The following is a 15303-nucleotide window of genomic DNA, read 5'->3' as shown; positions in this document are numbered from 1 at the left end:
TTGGGTTAATTATTGCAGTTTTCTGTGTGCATTTGTGGAGCCAATTTTTTCTCAAGTTGCAATAAAGATTCATTTAGCAACAGAAGCAGCTCAGAGTATGTTTAGAAATGTCTGTCCCACACTAGTTGTCAGGCAAGATGAGCTGAAATTCAAAACAATAAGAACAAATGTGAACAGGCCTAGTTTAAATAGTAGCAAGTTAGGCAGCTGCAAGCTCTGTAGCAAGTTAGGAGGAGGGAGGAGCAAACTTACAAATATGAAATATTTACTATTTTCCAATGCTAATTATATTTTGTTCAGATTGGCAGGAATGAATAGTATTATTCTTTTACTGTTTTCTTGGGGAATACCTACTGTTCATACAGATGCACATTAACTCAATGTTTGTATTTCATTTACTGATTATTCCCATTGCGTTATGGAATTAATGTGAGAAATGGGGCATATTAATCCATGTTGTTCAGATCTAATAATTTGATTCCAAATGCCTTTGTATGTTTTTAATCAATACAATTACTGCCACTAAAGTATATGAGGAACACTGAATTAACTGATTAACTGATACAGCAGTTACGAGTTTCATTTCACGCTAGTTAAATGTGTGAGACCACAATTGGATTTTACTGTAGAGGAAAAAGAAAAGCCCTTACCCTTTATAGCCAGTATTTCCCCTCAAAATCTATGCTGTTGGACTTTGCCCATTACTGAATCAGATGATGATGTGCCCTCATAGCAGGGGGAGGTAATGATGTTAATGGGTTGTCCTCAGAAGATGCATGTTGTCCCTTGTGACCAGGTCCCTTCTGTTTTGGTTAGATCTGTCTGGTCATGAAAGTTTGTTATGGTTAGCAGAGCTGTGGCAGTGCTAACGCGTCCCAGTCAGGGACAGGAGCTGTATCTTGCATCAGAAGCATTAGGAAGAAGGGCACTACCCTAATAAGGCTACAATCCAATTTTGAAAACTACCCAGCAGATAAACTTCATGGCTTGAGAGACTTGGGTGAGACAGGATAGGTAGCAAGTTCAGCACATCAGCACACTCCACGTTGACAAGCTTTTTGTAGACATCATGGGAAATAGAAGTTTTAAGGAAGATAAGAAGGTTGTTTTGTGGATATTTGCCAAGAGCAGAATGCTTGTCTTTTCCACTGACGCACAAATATGTAAATTAAACAGAAGTGCTTGAATGGTTTTTATATTTATGACAGAAGACTTAAAGCTGTTGAAGTAAAGAAATACTTGGCTGAAAGAAGAATGTTTGTGCTTTTTTAAAAATGTGTTCTGGTCTAGTCATCAGTGTGGGATTTCTTTCCTCTGTTTACTTTCATATACTACAGAAAGAACCATTTACCTTCTTTAGGAAATATATTCTATGTAGATGGAAAACATCGACATAGGTCATTAAAAATCTTCTGTGAAGTAGGATAACAGAAGGTGTTGCACTGGTTATTGTTAGATTATTCCTTCTCAGTTTCATTTTTAGCAAAAAATTATTTCTGAAAAGGATGACAGAAAGAAGAATGAAGGATTACATAGGGCAGCTGGAATCTGAGGCAGATGTGCTGCACTCCTTCAGTGTTTCTTCATTTCATGTATGTTCACACAATGCACTGTCCTGAACTTGGAGAAGGAACATGGCATCACCAGAAGAGACACAAAATGGGTTTAAATTAACTCCTCTTCCCCACTTGCCAGAGGGTTTACCTTCTTGCTTACCTCCCCAGGGAATTCGGGAGGTAACCTTCAATGCCTTCTAGCCCTGTCTCACTTTGATGACTTTTCCTTTCTGTGTTAAAAATCATTATAAAATGCTCAGAATGAATTTGTAGACACTAGGCTTCCAGGATTTCAGTTGCAGCATTCAGCAGTGTTTTCAGTTGCTCATTCTCGTCACTTGTCAGAGATGTGAGTAGATTCTGTTGTCCCCATTTTACAGGTGGAGAAGTTGAAACACTCAGAGGTGGAATGACTAGCTGGGGTCACACAATACATGAACCACTATCACCCAGGAGACAGTGGTGCTCTTGCCTCACTTGGGTAGCATTTTGACTACACTAAAGTCAAGAGTTTTACCACTGATTTTAATAGGCTCACAATTTCACCCCCTAATTCACACTCCATCCAGTTTTTGGCACCCTTATTTTTTGCATGAAACCACTTCATCTAAAATTTCACCACCTAGTCCTCATAGGACAGGTCTGGCTTCTGGGTGTAACTGAAGCATAGGAGAGCCCATCCAGTGCTGTTTGTCTAGAGACATGCCTCCTGGGAGACTTGAAGGTGGGAGGTGTGTGCAGAAGTTATAAAGATACCTGGAAACAAGTGAACTAAATCCCCTGGAAGCTCATTAATCTTTAACTTCCCTTCATTTTGCCTTTTGAATAGTTGCTGTGTACCTATAGCATGGGTGAAAGCCAGGTCTTAAAAAACAGTAACCTTGCTGCCTAATATTTATTGTACTTTTTCATCTTCATTGTTATAGTTTGTTTCTCAAGAAGTAAATAATTTCAGGTAAACATACTATTAAAGCCATGGATACTAAGAAACCAGTAATTCTCATGAGAGACAATGAAAAAATGCTTTATTCTTCTGTAGGTTAAAAAAATGCAGCAGCAGAGGAACCCATGACAATGCTGGCTTGAGATTCCTTGTGACAACTGTAGTCACACCTCTGTCAGAATATTGGGAATGCTCACAGCAGAGTTAGCATTTTCTGACATTTTATTCAATGCATGCAGTGTAGTTATAGTGGCTGTTTCATTGTAGCAGGGAAGTAGAAAAATGACAGGAAAATAAGACGTCATTAGCCATGTTCTGGAGGGTTTTGTGCACTGGTCATAGTCTGTTTCAATATTCTTTTTCCCTTTGACATTCACAGTGAAGTATCATTTTTGGTAATGGCTGAATCATTTTGTGTTAAAAAGACGGACATTTATGGTTTGTCAAAAAAACATTGTAAAAGTGTTAATAATGCAATTTCAATTTAACTTTCTAAAATAAATTTGCCGCACTGATTGTATTTGAGAATTTAAAGGGACACATTTTCCTATTTATGCTATTAATACATGTAGATTACTAAAGAAAAGCAATTTTAGAATGTATTTTAAAATACAGCTTAGTCTTCACATTGTATTACATTTAAAGAATATAGATTTTAAAACAGTCATCATTACTCTGAATATTTTGATAGTAGCCCATTTGCTGACAGTATTCAAAGCATTTTCAAAGGTAGAAATTATTAGTATTTCTCTCTCCAAAAAGGGGAAAATGAAACACAGTGTGATTACATGATTTGTGACAGGTCATGCAGTCAGAAAAGAAGAATAAAACTAAACTGTCTTAACCACTGGTCCTGACAATTTCTACTAGTCTATTTTGCTTGGTTTAGTTAGCTTGTAGTTAGTTAAATATATGGCTATTTATGCTGTAGTTTTATGAAACTCAAGATTTTCAAAATGTGATTAATTCCTGTTTCTGTGGAAATTCCCTAATTTTGCAAACATCCTTATGACTGTGTGTTCTTCTGTTCATACCTTGCCCTGCTTCCTACTTTTGCTGTCTATGGCTATTTCTTAAGAAACTATATGGTTGTCTTCTGTGAGCATGGGTGGTTTGAAGATGCTTTGGTAATAGAATTTTAGGCTATCTAGACTGGCTACAGGTCCTTTTAATACATGCATTGTTTGGCAAACACAGATGAAAAGCAGAAACAAGTGCTCTTTCTGGGTAATTTCTTCTTTGTTAATTGCAGAGTGTTGCTAAGTCACCTATAGACCTGGCATGAGGTCAGTCATTGTCAGTTTTGGACTTTTCAGGTTAGGAGATATGAGCAGGCACTTTGCTCTTTGGCTGCCAGTACTGTCTTCTGGAGAGTGCTAGGGAGCACAGGTTCGTTCTCTCAGCTGCTACATAAATTTAAGGGGAGATAGTGAAGAGGTGACTGAAATGTTTCCAGCATGGTAGTGATGACTGCATTTCTATTTCCACTTCTTTTGTCCTCTGGAGGAGCGTGGTGAGGTCTTCTTGCAGATGTGATGGTGGTCTGGGTTGGACAGAGCTCAGTCCTGGTAACATGTCCCAACCATCAGAAGTCCCTGTGGCAGGGAGTGTGTGCCATGGTTTCTTACAGACTGTGCACCATGGGGGGGTGGTTAGATGTCATGACATAGGTCTGATGGCAAGAGTTGGTCAGTGTATCAGCATGTTCTATATAGGGCTATTCCAGAAATCCAGCATAGGCTAACAGAACACAGAAATTCCTACAATATTGGTAACATTTTCCTTCAAATTTTGACAAAAATGCTTTTCAAAGGACCTTTTCATGACAGGATCTTTGGCCAGCTGCTTCTCTGATGTTTTTCAGCAAGCTGCATTCACTAAGTGTATTGTTTTACCTGCAGCATCCTAGCAGAGGTTGGTACAGTCTGCATAGCCACACTCTTTCTCTGCAGATGGAAATAGGACCAATGGAGTTGACTTTAGGATACTCTGTCCAAGACTGCTTTTCACCTGGAAGTGCACTCCCACAGCTCTGATACTGTATGCTCAGCTTTATCCCTGCTATATGGTTATTCTGTAGCACTGGAAATACTGGTTTGTATTGGAAAAAGAGTCATCTCTACAAAGGCTCCTCATCTTTGGAATTCTTATCTATGCCTTTGGTCTGAAGTAGCTCAGACAGATGACATATTACCAAAAAAAGGCAACTTTCTGGAAATAGATATATAGATTTGAGAAAGAATGATAAGAACAGAAGGAGGACGTGTTATGTGGGAGGGCTGTGGGGACTTTTGCTAATTGTCAGCTGTATCTTACTGACTGGCTATACTTGCACCAATTTTGTGGGAATGGTTTTTCTGTATGTTTTATTTCCTCCCATGTGAACCAGGTAGGGCACTGATAGCCTTTCAAGAGATGTATACAAGGATATTCAAGCATGTCAGTCATACATGGCAGTCATCAGAAGTCATCCGGAACCCGTAAGAGCTAAAGATGCTCTGCTTCCTGAAATGCACTTAGGAGAATCAAATGCTATGGGCTTGATTCAAAACCCATTGAGTCAATTAGGGACTTCCCAGTGATTTCAGTGGGATTTGGATTAGGCCCTAAATCACCAATAGCAGTAAATACGGAGGATGTAAACCAAACAGACCTCTTAGTGATGTGGCTGTTGCTGCTGCCACCTTTCGACTTGGTGTGACTTTTGTCCTTTGTTTCTTCTGGACCCCCTGCCAGCCAGTGGGAAAACAGACGTCACTTGCAATTCTTTTCAGTGCCCCAGTTGGAAATAAAGAGATCAACAGTAGTGCATAGGTTTATCTGATCAATCACCCTGGTAACCTCACATGCCATGCTTAACTCCAATAAATACCAAAACTTGTTCTCTGTTCAGAGATGAGCTACACTGAGGTCATGGGAGAAACAAGATTCATTGGCTTTTGTTTTGTTTCATCTTAGTTCTTTGCAATACACATTTCCTACGTTAACTTTTGAGAGTAGTAAGTTAGGTCCACTCCATCATTTGATTCTATAGATCCAAACGGCTGTAGATCTAAAGCATTCATTCATATGCAAAGCCTCAGAAGAAACATCTCTTTACAGCTATTTAACAAGGGGAATAGAAAAATGTATTTTTATAAGAGATGTTCTTGGATTTTATTTAGCGGATTCAAATAACTTGACAAATATAGGCCTCATATTAGATCTCTATTATTGTTGTTCATTATATTATTTATTTGTTTGCATATGGCTTGCTCAGCGATGCAAGAAGCACAGAAATAAAGGCAGGCCTTGCCCTATAGTTTGAAATCTAAGGCCTATTTCTGCAAAGATTAAATGTGTGCATAAAATTATACACATGAATAGTCCTATTTAAATCTGTGGTATTGCTCTCATGCATGAATATTTGAATCTTCAAAGGAATGGAGGCTAAAATTGTTACTTTACATGCTGCACCCCAGTTTAAATAAGGAGTTTTGTGATTGGCTTTATGTGGGCTTTGTTTGAATGGTGCAAATGTGAACCCATAAATGTGCGGATATGGAGTTTGTCAATGTTAACACTGCAAGCTATTTTATCACAGTTCTCATGATCATTTTCTGCTTCCCCCTTCCAACACCTGTAGCTTTCTTTTTCCAACACCATATGCACCTTCTCCCCTACAGGGGGGATCAGCAGATCATAGTAAACTGTCTGTGTGCACTAGTTGGAAAAGGGCAAGAAGTAGCTAAAGCTCAAGATAGTACTGCTGTGTTGCTCTATCTTATGCTGAAGGAAAGCTAAAAGCAGGTACACTTGTCACTACTGTGGCCAGGAGATGGGTAATAATTTGTAAACTATTCTAATTGGCTTGCATATTTGAGCTCTTCACATGGTAACTTTTCCCTTATTCAGAAGTCCTGAAAAATGTGATCATCAAGTAGCTGCAGTCATACAGCTCCGTGCAACATGTATGTACTTTAGTCACATTAATTCTTCAAAGATATCAGAATGTGTTAAGAAGTAATTAAACACTCTGCTCACTCTCTGCTGTTTTATAGAGAGGTACTTCTTTTTTTCTAAGTGCTTTCTAAGCATCCCTTAATGGGAGATCCAAGATTGTAAAGACTTACAAAACATTTCTTGGATTTCAGCCAAGTTGTGACTATTATCCTAAGATACGATCCCTTACAGAATCCAGTTTTTTCTGACAGGAAGTTGTTGCTGGAACACTGTATCTCCTGTTAGCTAATTGATGTTAAATTTCGCTGCCTTTGAAACATGACTTGCCTTTCTATAGCAAACTCAGTCCAAGCCCTGTGGTTCCATTTGTTGCATTTCAGCTCATCGCTAGTGCAGCCAGAGTTCACTGCAGTAGCTTTGAAAGGCTGTAACTTTGAGGGGACTCTTTGATGGGCCTGTCTTTTGGGCGGCAATGACGTCGTTCCTCGGTAGGAGTGACTGCCTTGCTTTCTTGAGTCCGGGCTTGCTGCTCTGGGCGTTGTACTACTGGTCATGTCTTTAAGCACCACCTTGTGGTTGAACCAATTTTAGACATGTAAAGGTGTCCTCCAAAACTGCACAGTGCCACATAGTGAGACTGAAAGGTACTTCAGGAAAGCATCTAGTCCATCCCTGAACCACATGCACAATTCACTACAGCTGTGTCACTCCTGACAGATAGATACCTTATGTATCCTCCCAAGCCTCTGAAGGTGGAGGAACCACACCTCCCTGGCAATCTGTACCAGTATTCACTGTCCACACTGTTAGAAAAGCTTCACCGATGCCTAACCTGAATCTTACAGCATTTTAAACTCTTTATTTCCTGATCTCTGCATGATGGACTAGGTCACTTCTTTCTTCTTTTCAAAGGCCTTTTAAATCTGAAGACTTTTTTATCACACTTCTGCTAAGACTTGCCTTTTCCTTAGCTGAACAACTTTGATTATTTATGTTGTGCTTTCTGATTATTCTTGTTGCTCTCCTTTAAATTCTGTCCAGATGGTTTAGATGCTTTTGAAGTGAGCAAATGAGACACAGTGCTTTAGCTTAGGTCTTACCAAGGCTGACTAAAGCAGAAATGCATTATGTGTCTAATCTGTCACTGTATCCCAGTACAGTATTTGTTGCTTTCACACAAGTATGACATTGCTTACTCAGTTCTGTTTAATATCTATTATAAACCTTATTTCTTTTTCTGTGGAACTGCAGTAAGACACTTGTTCCCTACTCTGTGTTTATATAGCTGATTCTGCCTGCTTCAGAAAAGTAGTCAGCACTGTCTGTGTTGCATAACAGCATCATATATTTTTCAGGCCAATGTCAAAACTATATCAAATTGTAAACTTATTCTCCAATGTGTGTGCAGTCCCTCCCATCCTGAAGTCTCCTGCAGAATCAGTGTACATTCTACTTCATCCCATGTTCATATTTAATATTATCAGACGTGACATATTCTTGAGAACGCTGCTCAGAACTGACCTCTGGTATGACTGCCAGTTTAACTTTCCTTCACTGGTAATTGCTTTCAAAATATACTTTTCCAACTGGCTTTGCACCTATTTTGTAAGAATTTAATCTGCCCTTTGCAGAAGAGAATATCTTATGAGACAGTGCCAAAGTCTTACGAAAGAGTTGAAAATCTACTGTTTCTTCCCCAATCTATCAGTGTCACTACCTGGTTATGGAAACAAATTAGATCAGTGTGGAATGATTTGTTCTTGATTAATATGTCACATGTGACTCATCTTCCTGTTCTTTTCCAGGTGCTTACAAATGGACTTTTTCTAGGAAGACAAGTTAAACTGACATGTCTATAATTTTTCAGCTCCTCCTTTTCCCATATTACTGTCTTCTGCTGCCTTCCTTAGTCCCCAAGAGTTGTCAGAGGTGGCTGCTGACAGTGCAGAAGTGGCAGCTAATGGTTCCGAGATGGCTGCAGCCCTCTTTAAGTTTCTTCAAGCTCTTCAAGTTTCCTGCATGAAATTCTACAAACCCAGCCAATCTGAAAATAGCTAATCTATGTAATATTTTCTCATCCATTCTTTTGTTTTTTTCAGGCTGAGATTTTACTTCTGTCACTCTACTACTTAGAATATTAGCCATCTCTCTGCCACTGATCTTTCTAATGAACACTGATGCAAAAAATAAATCATCTGCTTCTGGCCTTCTTGAATTACCTGTCAATAGATTTCCCTCTGTTGAATAGTATATCAACACTTTTTATTTTATTTGTTTTACTACTAATGTACTTGTGGAATGTTTTTTGTACCTCTTGACTTGTCTTGGTAGAATCTGTCTCATTTTATACCTTTGCTTTTCTAATTCTGTCCTTTGCTATTCAGTATATTTTTTATACTTGCCTTCTGTAAACCCCCTACTTTCTCCTTTCTGTGCATTTCCTTCTTGTATGTCAGGGAATAGCTCTTTCTTTAGCTAAGTTGAGTCTTTACTACACCTTCTAGCTCTGTGCTAGTATATATTGTATGTGTGGTTAGTATTGTTTCTTTAAGTAACTACCAGCTCTCTTTAAATCCTTTTACCTTACACTTGCTCCGCCATGACCTGCTTCATGAATTTAGCTATCAGTATTCTGTTTTTATGGAAATTTTTCTTCCTAGTCCATTGTTTCTACTTTGATGTTCTTACTTCCTTCTGTAAAGTTCTGACACTGGATCATTTCATGATCACCTTCACTCAAGTTACCTTCTGTCATCACAGCTGATCTTTCTGTATTGGTCAGGATCAAATGTAGGTGAATAAGCCTTCCTGCTGCTTTCTGCAGATTCTTGTGCTGTGCCTTAGCTTTCACCTTGGGTTTTTTCTGTACTTTTGGGTTGAATCAGATTTCTTCCAAATGGTCTCTTTTATTCTGTTTTCATTAGGATGGGAGATTAACTGACAAATCTTCATCCATATTAAACTTTTTCACCTGTTAGTTTTATGCATTTTTGTTGGAGCTTAATGGAAACACTAAAGAACAAAAATGTGCATTCATTTTCACTAGTCTATTGCTGTAAAAGTCTCTTAGATTTTTTGACTTACACATTTTATCTCTCCTTTGAAGTATATTCCTAAGTAGAATTAAAATCTGAAAGCTAGGGTGAGTATATTGTGCTTTATTGATTTTAAAAGAATGATCTTTTAAGAATGTAGAATTTAAAAATAATTTTCATAATGACTTCAGTGCCTATTTAGCCACCCATTTAAGTATATATTTACCTTCAGTCTTATTGAACTTGATGAGGACTTGAAATCCTTTTACAAGAAAATGGAAGCAAAAATTATTAATACTCAGAGTGATATCTCTGACTTCAATGTTTATTTATATACCTGTTTGAAAGTGTTATTCAATGGTTTTGTTTGCATTAGAGGCATCTTTCAAAAGATTCTTGCTATTCTTAGCATGCTTTAACTGCAAATGTAGACTGTCTAAAGCATGCTCCACACAGTGCCAGAAACCAAGAAATACTGAGGGATGTTCTACCGCCCTTCTGGTGGGACAGAAATGTTTATAACTTAAATGAGTCTTTGAAAAATTATTGACTTATTAATGAGAAAAATCAGGAATCCCAATGTAATTGTATTGATTTGCCTTTTCAGAGACTTCTTGTAAGGTATGAGTAGAAATGAAAACCCGTTTGCATTGTCTTCCATATACAGGCCTCTCCATTAATATTATCTTACCTTTATTGATTTCTGTCATGTGCTTCCCTCATTTTCCCCTTCCTGGCTGACCTATAGTCTCCTCGTGCATTCATAGCTCCTAGCACAATTTGATTACTACAAGGACTTTGTCACATCATTAAAATCCTGTGGGAGCTAATGAACAGAAGCCCAGTTTAAGAAAACGAATACCCAGGAACCCAGCAGTACATGGCATGTGTTTCACTGTACTTCTGACCTGGCTGTCCTGCCTTTGGTGTATGGGTGTAAGGGAGCCGTGGCTGCCATGTGCCGAGGTGCAAGGTCTTGCCCTTGTGGGAGACCTCTGTGTTCACTATGATCTGCCCTGTTGGCAAGCCCAGAACACCAGCCAAATTCAGCCCTCATGTCATGTCTCCTGACGTTTCACACTAGAAGTAAATTTGGTCCATGCTGTTAACTACCAGTCCCAACAAAGCAAAATGCCTTCCCATCGTTCTGAGGTGGCTGCCGAAGTTCGGTTTTGTTCTCCTTTGTCTCCATTTCTACTGTCCTTTAACCCTCTGCTTTCCTTTTTCCTTTGTGTTGTGCCATGTGCTTCCTGTCTCCTCTCTCCCTTCACGTGATTGTTACATGCCTGTTTTGCTATTTCTCTCATCTCCTTCTCTGCTTCTTTCTTGTAGAGCCCTGATAGTCTTCCCTTTCACCCTTCCCTTTGCAGAACCAAGTCACCTGCTTTACTCTTTTCTTTTTCCTTCACCAGCACCTTTGTGAAAGTCCTTACCCAGGTCTCTGCAAGTGGCCTGCATGCTTTTGCATTTCAGAGAGTGGCTATAAAAGGGTTGCCAGCTAAGCCCGATGATAGTTCAGAAAAGACAGATAGTGGGAGCAGAGTTTTTTTCTTCATTCCTGTTTCTTGTGCTATGCTGTAAGGGAGAAGAGAGCTGAATAGAAAAAGGTGCTGAAGGACGAGAGAGTTTCCGTGGTGGGGGACTGAATGGTGGAGGCAGCCGTGTGCAGAAGAGTGGTGTTGTGCCCACTGCAGGTTGAGAGCAGCAAGCGGAAGAGCTAGCTATGCCCATGTAGCCTCATCTGGTGTGATGTTTGGCCATTGCACACTTCATTAGTACTTTAGAAAGTATAACATGCATTTGTTATTCATCTTCAAGTGTCATGTCACTGTTTTAATTTGCTGAGCATTAAAAGCCAAGTTTGTCTTTAGGATGTCTTCAGAGAGCTTTTTCAACTCACATCCCCTGGGCAGAGGTTGGACTTACACATCATTCTTTGTTTTTACAGCTTCTTTGTTCAGTTTTTTATTTTAGCCTTTATTTTACTTTACTGCTTAACCTTTACAAATGTATTTAATTTCATTTTATTTTTCAGACACCTCTTATTGAACCTCACATCCCACATCGTCCTACTAAAACCAATACACAGGTAATAGGACATAGGTGTGCTGTAGAGCCAGGCCACTAGACAAATGGAAATAACTCCTATTTCCAACAGTGCGATGCATATCAGCTGAAGTGATGCTTTCTGTTAGATGTGATAAGTATGTGAGACTTAAAATCCTGAAAATATATTACATTGCTTTGCAAAAGTAAGCATCTGTGCAAGGACTTTTAATTTAGGGAAAAGAAAACTTGTGGTTTGTTTTGTAGAAGGCAGTACAGAGATTGCAGAAAGTTTAAAATCTGTGTGTCTTGGTCCTTTTTTTTCTCCATGATCACGAAGGTTCCTTCAGAAAAGATCCTCAGAGCTGGAAAGATTTTGCGGAATACAATTCTGTCCCGAGCCCCTCACATGATAAGAGATCGTAAATATCATCTGAAGACTTACAGGTGTGTAAGCTGATTGTATAGAGGTCTGAATTTTTATGCCTGCCATCCTCTGATTTGTGATTTATGCCTTACCATAGTTGCAGGCCTCAAAAGGTCTGAAATTATTCTGTGATGCTGTTTGAGTCTGGGTCTTATGCAGTCTTTAATGGGCCTGGTAAATCTTGTCTGAAGTAATTTGACTGGAAATTGAGTCCATGATTGTGGACAGAGCATTCACATAGAAAAACTCTTCCAAAGTTAATAGCATAGTTAGCTGGAATATTCTGTGCAATATCAAGTTAAAATGTAGATTCTGTTCTCTTCATATATCAGTAAGAGATAACAGGAAAGTTCATTAATATGTTATGTTACTGTACTGATTGCTACAGCAGTGTTGCTCAGTGTGGAGTTTCAAAAATTCACCTGGTGAGAAACATTCCTTATGCAGATTTTCTGCTCTATTTAATTTTTTTTTTCCAGTGTATTGCCAGGCTTTCTTATCTTCCTGCTGGTGGCAGCACTGTCTTGCTGAAGTGGGATAACAATGGCACTTGTAGAATAGGAATCTGACTTCAAGGCGTCAGGATCTATCTACTGTTGCCTTGAGAAACAATCAATTTTTTTTAGTGTCCAATGTTTAAATCAAATAACTAATGCATTATCCAGAGTATATTTAAATAAAAATTGGTTTAAAATCTCTGAGTATGTCTTTTTCTAAATAGCAAATCAATATGCTGCTGATCCACTTTTGAGATAAGTGCATTGATTTTCCGTATTTCAGTTAAAAATGTATTTAATAATGCAAGGTATTTGGAGCTTGTGAGTTGATCTAAGAGTATATCACGATATGACATTGCTTATTGTTCTAGAAGAACAAAAGAGCATCTATGAAAAATGAAGACCACTGCTGGTCCTAGCAGCTGCACCATTTTATCTTATACATAACTGGGAAAAACTCTTACTGTTCTATCTTTGGGTTTTTAAAATATAGAATGCCAGATTTTAGATTGGAACCAGGTGAGGGAAAGTTTTGTCATCAAAATTGGATTTTAATTGGAAGAGCATTATTTAAGCTAAATTTCAGCAATTTCGGTATTATCTATTTCCTTGGTCTCTGAAAGTGATGCATGAAGTGTGGAGCCACAAGAGCCTGTCTAGAAGGACTAGCCAACTTCCTCTCTGTTCTGTGTGTGATCAGTTATAGATTTGTAAGTTTTTGATCTCATTGCTTAATTGCTTCTGTTCTGCTGCGCTAGGGGGTGTTACGACAAAGAATTTTACTTAGTGACCATGTGGCTTTTTGGCTTTTTTCCCCCTCTTTGGGCGTTGTCCAGAACTTGAGACCTGCTGTTGTCTGCCTCTGGGTCAGTCAGGAGCTGCAAGGTGACCACCACCGCGCATGAGAAAGCCTCAGAAACTCTGTAGACCTACAAACCAATGTCCCCAAATACAGTGTGGCTGGAGTTTGGTTACAAATGGAGGAACACCCTCATAACACTCACTCTTCCTGTGGAGGCTGTTCTCATTGGCAAAGCTTTTACAGTGTCAGATGATTGTTTTCATGCAGGATTCTGAAAAGCATGAGGCTTTTGCCATCCCACATACAGAGAAGCTTTCCTTTGAAATCTGGGTTGGAGGTTGTTGCACTGGTGCAACAGGTTTTGTACCAGGTGGCACAGGCTCACTCTGATCCTCTGAACTTTGCATTTCCCAAAACACTTGTTCTGCTGAGGTGATCCTCTCAAAACTGAACACCTTCACTGATATTTCAAGCATATATGCGTAGATCGTGACATTGTGTTTTCTGTAGGGAGAATTGGCTAAGATTATACAGAGTTTAAGATACCACTGTTCTTGGCAGACACTGTGTGTGATCTCTCTCTCGGCTAGCTCCCTTTTCATTTCTATTTATTTGTCCTTCAGGCAATGCTGTGTGGGGACAGAACTAGTTGACTGGATGATGCAGCAAAGTCCTTGTGTCCATTCACGAACCCAGGCTGTTGGCATGTGGCAAGTATTGCTGGAAGAAGGTGTTCTTAACCATGGTAAGATAAAGAAAATCAGCATCTTGACTAAAACATGGGTGATGTGTGACATCAGTGCCTCTATAGACCTCTTTAATGAAAAATAAAGGGAACGTGAGCCCAAAAGAAATGCTGCAGAGCAGCCTATTCATTCTTAAGTGCAAGGGCAACACACAGGCAGTATTACATGAATCTTGCTACCAATATACCTTTTAAACTTATGAGAATATTGAAAAGTAAATGAACAGTTTATAATGATAACTCTAATTATAATATATAATTATACTGGCTTGTGCTTATATTGCAAGAGCTGGATAGCACTCAGGCCAAAACCAAGAGATGTATTACCATACAGGAAACTGATCTTCATAAAAAATTTGCAGCATTTGGAAGTGAATGCGAGCATTTGTGTTTGCTCAGATCCATCATTTTGGAATGATTTTCAGTGGTTTTGGAATGGTTCCCAAATTCAGCACTCCAAATATTCCAGTGCAGAGATCTGGGATTTTATGTTAGTTTTCTGACTGTATTTTACATTGACTTTCAGTTTCCATTTGGCAGGATTTACTTGGTAACAGGATATTATAGTCCTCAAAAGGGTAGCTTTCTAAAGCAATATTCATATTTGAAGCTTTGCATGTACAGTTTTATTAAATTCAGAAGAGCAGCTCTATTACAGTACACTTCCATTTATCCTCTGTTGTGCTTCCCATATCCAAGGGAGAAATTTCCACATTGAGAAGACCGATTGTTTCCACTGCTTCCTTACCCTAAGGGTTCTAGCTTTAATTCCTGCCCAATATTCCCTTGAACTCCCAGGGGCAAGCTGTTGCAAGCTGCATCACAGTATCCAATTCAACACATCACTCTGACTTGCTTGGAAGACCAAGGGTTTGTCCTTTGCCATATCATAGCTTCTCTTCAGAAGTCTTCTCTTTGTAGTCTTTACATTAAGTTCTTCCACCAGGACACAGGTCAATGAACTTGCCCCTGGGATTGTATGTTGATGATGTACATTTCTGGTACATCAGAAAGAGTTTAGATGCTTTTGTTACCTCTTAGCCCTGTCTGAAACATGTAGGGCAGGGTGTTCATGCTAGAGAGCACCTCTTAGAAATTCATGATGTAACTGTTTCCCCTGTGTGAATTGTTTGCTTAAATGAAATGGTTTGAAACAATAAGAACAAAACCATATCTAATAAGAAAAAAACGACACACGTGCATACACACGCATGTATGTATACATACACCCACAACACACATATATAGAAGCCTTTTAGAAAGTATTTGTAGTAAAAATTTTAAAGTGTACCCTTCAAGCTACATAATTT

The 15303-nt window shown here is 38.8% G+C and overlaps 1 protein-coding gene across 3 annotated transcripts in view; it reads left to right on the top strand.

Annotated features, from left to right (window-relative positions):
* The window catches only part of RAPGEF4 (Rap guanine nucleotide exchange factor (GEF) 4), a 158151-nt gene that overhangs the window by 89984 nt on the left and 52864 nt on the right, over nucleotides 1–15303 (top strand). For 2 of the 3 annotated variants that reach the window (XM_010566627.1, XM_010566619.1), the window contains 3 exons: nucleotides 11512–11565; nucleotides 11863–11969; nucleotides 13872–13993. In XM_010566627.1, the coding sequence (XP_010564929.1) occupies nucleotides 11512–11565; nucleotides 11863–11969; nucleotides 13872–13993 (283 nt within the window). The remainder of the gene's footprint in view (nucleotides 1–11511; nucleotides 11566–11862; nucleotides 11970–13871; nucleotides 13994–15303) is intronic. The other variant, XM_010566634.1, reaches the window with a different exon arrangement.

This window comes from Haliaeetus leucocephalus, unplaced genomic scaffold, assembly GCF_000737465.1.
Source record: "Haliaeetus leucocephalus isolate CR32 unplaced genomic scaffold, Haliaeetus_leucocephalus-4.0 Scaffold1, whole genome shotgun sequence".
In the NCBI taxonomy this organism is placed as follows: Eukaryota; Metazoa; Chordata; class Aves; order Accipitriformes; family Accipitridae; genus Haliaeetus; species Haliaeetus leucocephalus.
Note: the sequence above shows the minus strand (reverse complement) of the source record. Positions and strands in the feature narration are given on the sequence as shown.